Source organism: Botryllus schlosseri, chromosome 8 (genome assembly GCF_051294905.1).
Source record: "Botryllus schlosseri isolate E-star chromosome 8, Bs_hap1, whole genome shotgun sequence".
In the NCBI taxonomy this organism is placed as follows: domain Eukaryota; kingdom Metazoa; phylum Chordata; class Ascidiacea; order Stolidobranchia; family Styelidae; genus Botryllus; species Botryllus schlosseri.
Genome location: NC_137243.1, coordinates 212864 through 222521, shown reverse-complemented (window position 1 = coordinate 222521; position 9658 = coordinate 212864). Strand labels below are relative to the sequence as shown.

At 40.8% G+C, this 9658-nt stretch overlaps 2 protein-coding genes across 2 annotated transcripts; both read left to right on the top strand.

Moving 5' to 3' along the window:
* Positions 1–2669: 2669 nt before the first annotated feature.
* On the top strand, positions 2670–5556 carry LOC145444017 (uncharacterized). The gene has a single exon (XM_080321921.1). It carries the CDS (start codon positions 2737–2739, stop codon positions 3922–3924), a length of 1188 nt encoding a protein of 395 aa, XP_080178047.1. The 5' UTR covers positions 2670–2736; the 3' UTR covers positions 3925–5556.
* Positions 5557–5588: 32 nt separating this feature from the next.
* On the top strand, positions 5589–8726 carry LOC145444018 (vacuolar protein-sorting-associated protein 36-like). The gene is made up of 2 exons (XM_080321922.1): positions 5589–5802; positions 7355–8726. The coding sequence occupies exons 1-2, from the start codon at positions 5589–5591 to the stop codon at positions 8269–8271; spliced, it is 1131 nt and encodes a 376-aa protein (XP_080178048.1). The 3' UTR covers positions 8272–8726.
* Positions 8727–9658: the final 932 nt, after the last annotated feature.

The following is a 9658-nucleotide window of genomic DNA, read 5'->3' as shown; positions in this document are numbered from 1 at the left end:
AACTCCGCTTTCAGTATATTATAACCGTCCGCTATGTCCTCTCATCGATGGGCAATCAGTCACCAAATTGGCCTGAAACTCGCATGGCTGAATTCTCCGTTATTCTCTGCTGTTTCGATATATATTTCGCTACGCCCCGAACTCCGCTTTCAGTATATTATTACCGTCCGCTATGTCCTCTCATCGATGGGCAATCAGTCACCAAATTGGCCTGAAACTCGCATGGCTGAATTCTCCGTTATTCTCTGCTGTTTCGAAATATGTTTCGCTACGCCCCGAACTCCGCTTTCAGTATATTATATAACCGTCCGCTATGTCGTCTCATCGATGGGCAATCAGTCACCAAATTGGCCTGAAACTCGCATGGCTGAATTCTCCGTTATTCTCTGCTGTTTCGAAATATATATCGCTACGCCCCGAACTCCGCTTTCAATATATTATGGCAATATAACCGTCGGCTATGTCATCTCATCGATGGACAATCAGTCACCAAATGGGCCTGAAACTCGCATGGCTGAATTCTCCGTTATTCTCTGCTGTTTCGAAATATATTTCGCTACCCCCCGAACTCCGCTTTCAGTATATTATATAACCGTCCGCTATGTCGTCTCATCGATGGGCAATCAGTCACCAAATTGGCCTGAAACTCGCATGGCTGAATTCTCCGTTATTCTCTGCTGTTTCGAAATACATTTCGCTACGCCCCGAACTCCGCTTTCAGTATATTATATAACCGTCCGCTATGTCGTCTCATCGATGGGAAATCAGTCACCAAATTGGCCTGAAACTCGCATGGCTGACTTCTCCGTTATTCTCCGCCGTCTACACGTTTTAGAGTTGCGTTTGCGCGTGTCTATAAAGGTCAATGACCGAAAGCTCCGCTCTCCGCTTCCTCCGCTATCTCCGTCTTTTAGGAATCGGCATTTTTGGCTCTCTCCGCTGTCTCCGCTGTCTCCGCGTTTTAGGGTCCGTTCTCCGCTGCCTCCGCTGTCTCCGCTGCCTCCGCTTCTCCGTCTTTTAGGGATGCCCCCTAATTACCCAAACCCTACTGAACCGCACCTCAATCCTAACTAACCCCTTAAACCCTAAGTAACCCTACCCAATTACACGAACCCGTAAGGAACTCCACCCGGGACCGGGACCCTAACCCACAACCTTAAGGACCTTCCATAACACAAACATGATTGTGAGTTCGTCACTGTCCTTATTCTGCATGTGGCAATTGACCTTATTTTGCATGTGACTGACCTTATTTTGTATGTCGCGACTGACCTTATTTTGCATGTCGCGACTGACCTTATTTTGCATGTCACTGAGTACACTGACCTTATAATGCATGTAACGATTGACCTTATTTTACATGTGACTGTCCTTATCTGCATGTAGCGATTGACATTATTTTGCATTTGAATGTCCTTATTGTACACGTCAGCCTTTATGGAATCGGTGTCCTGTGCTCACACTCTGTTTTATTTTTTTATTATTATTCATTAAATTACTTTCACTTGGAAAATCATCGCTGCTCACGTGATATATCAGGCAAAACGGCCAGCGATTCCAGTCAAGAACTGCTCAAGAGCCCACATTGAAACATATTTAGATTTTGGATCTAGATTGGGAATATCGATGTTGATATGAAAAATGTAAATTGACAGTAAGACTACTATGGAAAATTTTTACTCGAAAAAAGTTGGATTTGAAATATGACTCAAGTAGGAATAGGAACTGCATGTGTTGAAACATATTCATATTTAAGATTTAGATCTATAGTTGGATACGAAATCTTAATGTTTATATGCAAAAGTTAAATTTCGATTCCAAGTTGCTAAAGCCCTAAAGGCAACATATTTTAAATCTGATTCCATAAAAAAACTTGATTTGAAATTTTGCTTTAGGCTAGGACTATTCCAACCCTAATGACGCTAACCCCAACCCTAAAGGATCCTCACCCCTACCCTAAACACGCTAACCCAACCCTAACATTATGGTGACTGACCTTATTTTGCATGTCGCGACTGACCTTATTTTGCATGTGACTGACCTTATTTTGCATGTTGAGACTGACCTTATTTTGCATGTTTCTGACCTTATTTTGCATGCAATCACACCAACCCTGTAGGGGTATTAGGCTACAAATGAAATTTTAATTTGTGAGTTTGTTTTAACGTTTATTGATATATTTCATGTCGTGTCAATATCGACAGTGTTAAATGTCAATAAATGGAATAATATACTGTGTTCCTAGTAATGTACATTATTGTGAGTTTAAAAATACAATGTTTCAACTCTCTGCTCTCGAAAAAACGCCATAAATTGTATTTGCAAGAGGATGATGGTGATGACCTTATTATATATTTTTATTCATCCATGATGCTATGTGTTTGCTGTTTATTTTTTATTCTTTTTAAATATGGTTTTGTATTTTCTTACCTAAAGCTTTGAAGATAACGACTTCTATGTATAGCAAGATGCGGTGTTGTTTTTCCCAAATTAGCATTCGAATTTTTCACTTGTTCTTGAATATTCACTATTTAGTTGATCCTAAATTTTGACTTCTGTATATAGCAAGATGTTCCTGACTATGGTAATATCAGGCCTTCTGTCTATGCCTTGCCCATCTCTAGGCTATTACATTTCAATCAATTTCATTTTTTATGCTACTTATTTAGCTGGTTGTCCACTTTTTTGTATAGCGCTCTATATATATATATAGGCGGAAGGCGGTTATAAATCATAATGCTGGAAGACTACGAGGGTGGCATGCGACGCAAAACTACGACTCGTCACACAGTCGGCCGAATGCGTTGGCTTCTACTGGGCTCGGTTTTCGTCAATATAATTCTCGCCTACAAGTACTGGTCACACAGTGCCGACATAGTGGTGCTTCGAACCAAGAACATGAACCTCAACGCGGACATGATGACGGAACAAAAACAGATTGAACATTACAAAAAGCAAGCTACTTTGACTGACGAACGCCGTTCTAATTGTGAGAAGAGAATGTCAGAAAATGAAGATAAAACGAGCGAATGCCAAATTCGACATAAAGAATGTTCGGACACGCTCGAATCGACCTCGAGTAAATTAATGGAGTTGAATGATGCTCTCAAAAACGCGAATCAGGACAAAGAAAAACTGCAGCAGGAGATTGAAGAAAAATCATCCGAACTAGAAAGTGTGAAGGAGCAAGTTATGAAACTTCAAAAGGACATTGAAGAGTATCAACGTAACAGTCAATCTATTGTGACCCAGCAAGAAGTCGGCAAATCAAAGGCAAATTCGGGGATTGTGTCAACTGGCGAGCAGGTATCCGACATCCAAACTTTGAAACCTGAAAAAACAGCTTCCAACACCGCTGACGATGTAGACGGCAAAGAAAAACTCGATGATGAAAAGAGCGTTTACATCGATTGCGATTTCTCAGAAGACAGCTCAGACTCTGGGAAATGTAACTACATGAAGAAGCCTTCAGACCCGCACTGGGAATTCGGAAGGCCGTCGTTTCTGAGGGAACAATCCACACAATCTCTCTACGTCGACGATTCTATCACCGACCCTGGTCTTAAGATGAACATTGTCTTCGAGACAATCAACACAAACAAATGCTTGGAAATGTCGATCAACGTCACCATCGTGGGCGGGGGGCAACTGTCCGTCGTAGACAATGAGAAACCTTATGAAGTAACGTTGAAGAACGCGCAGTCCCAAGTCCCAGTTTGGGAAATGCAGAAATTCAATTTTAACGCGGCGCCGTCTCACGCTTTCGAAATTTCCGGGACTGTAAACAAATACGGAGGGGTTGCCTTAACTAGGATTATTGTCACTGATGGCGAATGTCCGCCGGACATTCAACAAGAGATCGATTTTGAGGACGAAGCCGCTCATGATGCTGATAAAGCAATGGTTGAGGACTTGGCAAAGTAGCGACACCTTTTTATCTGATGCAGCGTAGGAAAGTAAACTAGTTTTGTAAACATGTCAAAGTGCTACCCAAAAAATTGGTGCTTCTTCGCCAGACTTTGTTTGGTGATGTGAAAAATCGCTTTACAACGTCTAACCCAGCATGAAAATATGGATGCGTCGTAACTATGGCTGGGCTAAATCGAGTACCGTACCTGAGTCATTATATATTTTGATTTGAGTATTCCAGTATCACTTCTTATAACGTCACATCAGTATGATGTGAAAAGTTTTTATCTATCTTTTATGTTATCACAAATGATGCAATGCCAGATCTGAACAGCTTCTTTGAGGTACAGAACTTCAATATACAATTGAATAGTATATTCATATTGAAATGAACCCGAATATTTTCGGCTGACACTCGTCAGGGGTAATCGTCAGCAACTAGTAGAGAATTCGAAAGAACAGCGTATATCAACAATTGTAACACAAAATATGACGTCACCAGCACGAAATGTCGAATACGAGAGCGTTCAATGTACTATTTTTAGATGATACACGAACTCTTTTTGTTGACACAGCCTTGGCTGGTGTATTTTGATAAAAGTCGACTCCAAGGCAATGCCAGATCTACATCACATTAAATATAATTTGGTATTTTATCAACCATACCTATTTCATTGCACTTTGTGACAACGATGTGTGTTGATCATGACTTCACAGAGATGTGATTTCTGCGTGTGTAGCATCGTGTTACATATGACTAATTGAGGCCTCCGAGCTTCCTCAGTGGAAAATAGTAGGCTATTGAAGAAACTATAATTTTTGTTCTTAGTGGCACGGAACGTATCATTTCAGCACTCGGAAAAATCATCTCTCACTCCTTCTATCGAGTAATTAGAATTGATGCTTGATTCAGATTTAATTACTCGAATCACTGTGCCCAGCCCTAGTCGTAATGCAACTCATATTTGTGTGCGTCCTTATGGGCCGCGGTCTCCACCCCCTCGGCCCTCAGATTTACTAATTATAAATCCAACTTGTATCTAACATGTTTGTAAGAGCCGCGTTCGATGGTGGATGAATTCCGCAGTGTAGTAATGAAGGTCTGTCAGGGGTCTCCACTTTCCTCTTGCCCCTAGACACACTCCTTTACCCCCTGATGTAAGGAATTACGTCATCTCTCTGAACGGTCTGAATTCCCGCATAAGTCAAGAAAAATGTATCAACCGTCATTATGACACTTTCGTTTGTTCAAGATTTGTTTCTGTAATAGGTTGGCAAATAACGAAAATGTCGCGCATCATTCTTGTATTTCCAGAAATTGGTGTGAGCATACCCCCTGGTGGCATGTGTGATCATTTTTGTGGTATGTAGCCTACAATTTGTGCACCACATGTAAACTGGGTATATTTATTCTTCACTTTTGTAGTCGAATCGTAGTTTACTACTATTTTTGTCCCGTTTCGTAATCGAATGCTTTTTGCACGTTCCCAAGACTATCGTGTTATTCGATTTCTTCAATGAACCGGGAAGCATGTTTGCTATGCAAATTCACTGGCATATCACTGCAGTGGTGACGAAAGACAACTATAGTAATGATCTTCATGCTCCAATAGTTTTCTAACTGAAATGTATCATTGATTTCTGTAGGTTCTTAGCTTAAGATTGGCTGTGATGCTCTGATGGACAGGTGGTCTTGGCATCGTAGTGGCGACACGGATGATCTTCTTTTAACGCAAGGTGGCGTGCGTATTTATGACGGAGATGAGAAGACATCGTTTGACGATGGTCGTTTGACCTTGTCCTCTACTGAAGTCATATGGACTGATGCAAAGAATCAAAAGTGTTCACTTTCGTTGAAACTGAGTCTAATATTGCAGACCCAGCATGCTCCAGGTACGTTTACGAGGACGTTCAAACTTTCCTGGCTACTTGATAAAACGGTCAGGCTGGCTAAAATCGTTGCACAACACATTCGACTAGAGTCGCGATTTTTTAGTGACTCGACTTGACTCGAGTCGAGTCATGTTCGTGAAAATGACTCGACTCGAATCACTTTATGTATTGACTTGACTTGACTTGTACTCGAGTCATTGCGCATGACTCGGACCAAGTCATATGACTTGAAGCTGGGTCTACTAAGACAGGTATTTCATTGTAATTTCGAAGAATAGTAAAGTTATCACACTCGTCTATCAGTACTGGTACTTGAAAATGCTACCAGAAACCAGGGTTGTAATGACTCGAGTCACGATTTTCTGATGACTCGACTTGACTCGAGTCATTTTCTAAAACTATGGAAATGATTCGACTTGGACTCGAGTCATTACGCATGATTCGAACCAAGTCATATGACTCGAGACTCAGACAGCCAAGAAGACCGACATTTCATTGTAATAGTGAAGCCAACACACTATTGGAATTTCGTCTATTGGTACTGGTGCTTGGAAATGCGACCAGAAACTGCTAAAAGTGACGAAATTAGTACATTATAAATGCGAACCGTTCGTTATCACCAAACAAAGTTATAAAGAGTGGGGTTAACAAGACTTTAACTGGAAACTGAGCAGTCAACACAATGACTCGGACTCGATCCTCTGTTCGCTGACTTGGACTCGGACTTGACTCAGTGGGAATTGAAAATGATTCGAACCAAGTCATATGACTCGAGACTCAGACAGCCAAGTAGACCGACATTTCATTGTAATTGTGAAGCCAACACACTATTGGAATTTCGTCTATTGGTACTGGTGCTTGGAAATGTGACCAGAAACTGCTAAAAGTGACGAAAACTAGTATATAATAGATGCGGACCGTTCGTTATCACCAAACAGAGTTATAAAAAGTGGGGTTAACAAGACTTTAACTGGAAACTGAGCAGTCAACACAATGACTCGGACTTGAAGCCTTGTGGTGAAATAATCGACTTGACTCGAGTCAAAACTATAAAAGTGAGATGGACTTGTAACTCGGAACTTTGGGACTTGGTTACAACCCTGCATTGGAGTGATAATTTTGTATTTGAAAAAATAGTATTTTACAGTTTAAAATTCTGTCATTTTTAATTATGAAAAATTACCCGCCATAGATACTATTTTTTCAAATCCAACATTTTTGACTCAAATATCGTTGCTCCTACGGGTTGGTAATGAGCTAGATATGTTATGCAACGATTTTTAGACAGCCATCCAATTTCGTAGTCACTGAAATTGGATTTTTTTATATTTCTTTATAAGAAATCAAGAAGTTTCTACTCTTGTAGCTTCTACGGGTTGGAATTGAGCCAAGTTTGATGTGCAGCATTTTTTTAGCTAGCTTGACAGTTTTACCAAGTAAAATAAATCGATTCAAAATTTCAGTTCTATTTTCGTCAGGTGTCAATGATATATTGATCAACTCCCTCTCAGAGAAGGTGGTGATTTGAATTTAATTTCACTTGTTTTTTCAGGAGGATTCAGTCGTAGCGCGAAGGTGACAATTCATTTATCGAGACGCAGCCAAGATCAAGCGGCCGGTCCGGTCGCTCACTCCAACAACAACTTGATTAGGTTTGCTTTCAAAAGCGGGGGCGATATCGAGTTCCACCGCGCCCTGGGTCAAGCGATACAGGCCAAAGCGTGGGAGATGAGCCCCACAAGCTCAAAAGGACAGGTCAGAGGTCGTGGAATTGTCGGTATCGAACGTAAAATAGAACAGAGACGACAGGACGCGGAACAAAATATTTCTGTCGCGTTCCAAGATTTGTCCAACCTGATGGACAAGGCCAAAGAAATGGTCGGGCTTTCCCAAGCGATATCTTCCAAAATCAAAGATAAACAAGGAGACATCACAGAAGACGAGACTGTCAAATTCAAATCATATTTATTGAGTCTAGGAATCCCGAATCCTGTCACGAAAGAGACTCACGGTACAGGGACGCATTATCACATGCAACTAGCAAGAGAAGTTAGCGACGCGATGATTCCAATCTTGCAAAAGCAGGACGGTATAGCTTTGCTTAGCGACGCTTATTGCATGATAAATCGCGCTCGTGGTTTGGAACTCGTGTCTCCCGAAGATCTTTTAAATGCCTGCAAGATGTTCCATCCCATGAAGCTACCCGTTTGTATGAAAACGTTTGACAGCGGCGTTACTGTGATCCAGCTGGAATCTCACAGCGAGGAGAGGATGGTTTCACAGACGATCGCGTTGGTCGATGATAGCGAGTCGCTTTCCGCGCAGCAGCTAGCTGATTTACTGCAAATTTCGGTGTTTCTGGCTAAGGAACGATTGATTTTGGGAGAGAAAATGGGGAAGTTATGTCGAGACGAAAGTATTGAAGGGTTACGGTTTTGCCCGAACAGATTTTTGGAGTTTACAACATGATTAGGCCTACTGTACTGAGCTGGCATTTTTTCTTAACAGTCATGGCAATCCTTGGCTAGCGAGAGGTTTTTATGGCATATGAAATAATCGCGTGTTCTACAGTGTGGTGGCTTTGTTAACACCGTTACGGACTCACCCAAACAGATTCTCGGACCTCATTCCTTGGTTACCGAGCTCATTACGGTTTCATTTGTTCTTGACGGGCCTAGACGGTGAAGTCTTATATCTCTGTTGCAATCATGTGTGCTAATGTGTTATGGCTTTGATAGTATTTTGTAGCGATTAATGCCAACACCGAGGTAAGCTGAAACTGTCCCAAGCGAATAACATTTCTCCACCCATCATTCTTCGTGTCCGAATATACATTACTTACTGTTTGTACGTTCGTAAACTAAATAATTGTAGGAAGTGCAAATTTTGTTTTTATTTGGATAAACAAGGTTATTGAACTGCAAGGTTGTAACAAGTCGCAAGTTTTCGAGCCAAAAGTAGATCTAACTCTTATAGTTTTGACTCGAGTCATTTTCAGCTCACCATCGAGTAGAGTCTAAGTCAGGGAGCAAAGGGCTGAGTCCGAGTCATATTGTTCACTTTTCGTTACGGAGTTCAACTCACTGTTCTGAAACTCTTGCTTCATATCCAAGGCCACGCATTCATAATATAATCCTTTTTCTCGCTCTTAACATGTTTATTCTTATGGTCAACACACATATTGGTGCCAAGATGGTTGAAATGGTTTTAGGGTATTTTTAGGTCGCTGAAACCAAAAATGACGTTATTGGCTCGATTTTTAAAAATATTCCATATTTTTGGTTCGGAAAATGCTAAAAATACACAAATTGTGATAGGTAAAATGCTCTTTGTATACTACGGATCTTTGTACGCTACGGTTTTAGGGCATTCTTATGTCGCTGAATCCTAAAATGACATTCGTTTTTCTGAATAGACTCTATTCTTTGAGATATTCCACATTTTGTTTGGAAAAGTGCTCAAAATACGCAAATTTTAGCATAGGTAGATTTCACTTTATATACCCGTACTACAACTTCGATGGGTTCGCATCTGTCTCTTCATGTGTGCGCATAAATTATTGTTCTATTTCTGAAATGATATCGTTGAAGAAGCAATCGGTCTATACCCGAGTCCTGTTTCATGCGAAAAGCAAGCAAAAATTATAGAAATTAGGCGATATTAGCGATAAATAACATATTTTGGTAAATCAAAAACAGGTGCTGTCAAAGCCTAATCACTACGTCCAGTAATGCTCAAAGTTCAGTTAGTAAGCTGTCTAAGCACGCTAATCAATCAAATACCTCCATTTTCAGTAAAAGCCCTTCGATGTCTTTGCCGTGAAAAAGCTCATCTAGTTGGCTAAAATACGGAAGTA

Coding starts and splice junctions, on each gene's coding strand:
- LOC145444017 (XM_080321921.1), top strand. CDS start 2,737: ATGCTGGAAGACTACGAGGGTGGCATGCGACGCAAAACTACGACTCGT.
- LOC145444018 (XM_080321922.1), top strand. CDS start 5,589: ATGGACAGGTGGTCTTGGCATCGTAGTGGCGACACGGATGATCTTCTT. Junction 5,803..7,354: donor GCAGACCCAGCATGCTCCAG/GTACGTTTACGA, acceptor TTGTTTTTTCAG/GAGGATTCAGTCGTAGCGCG.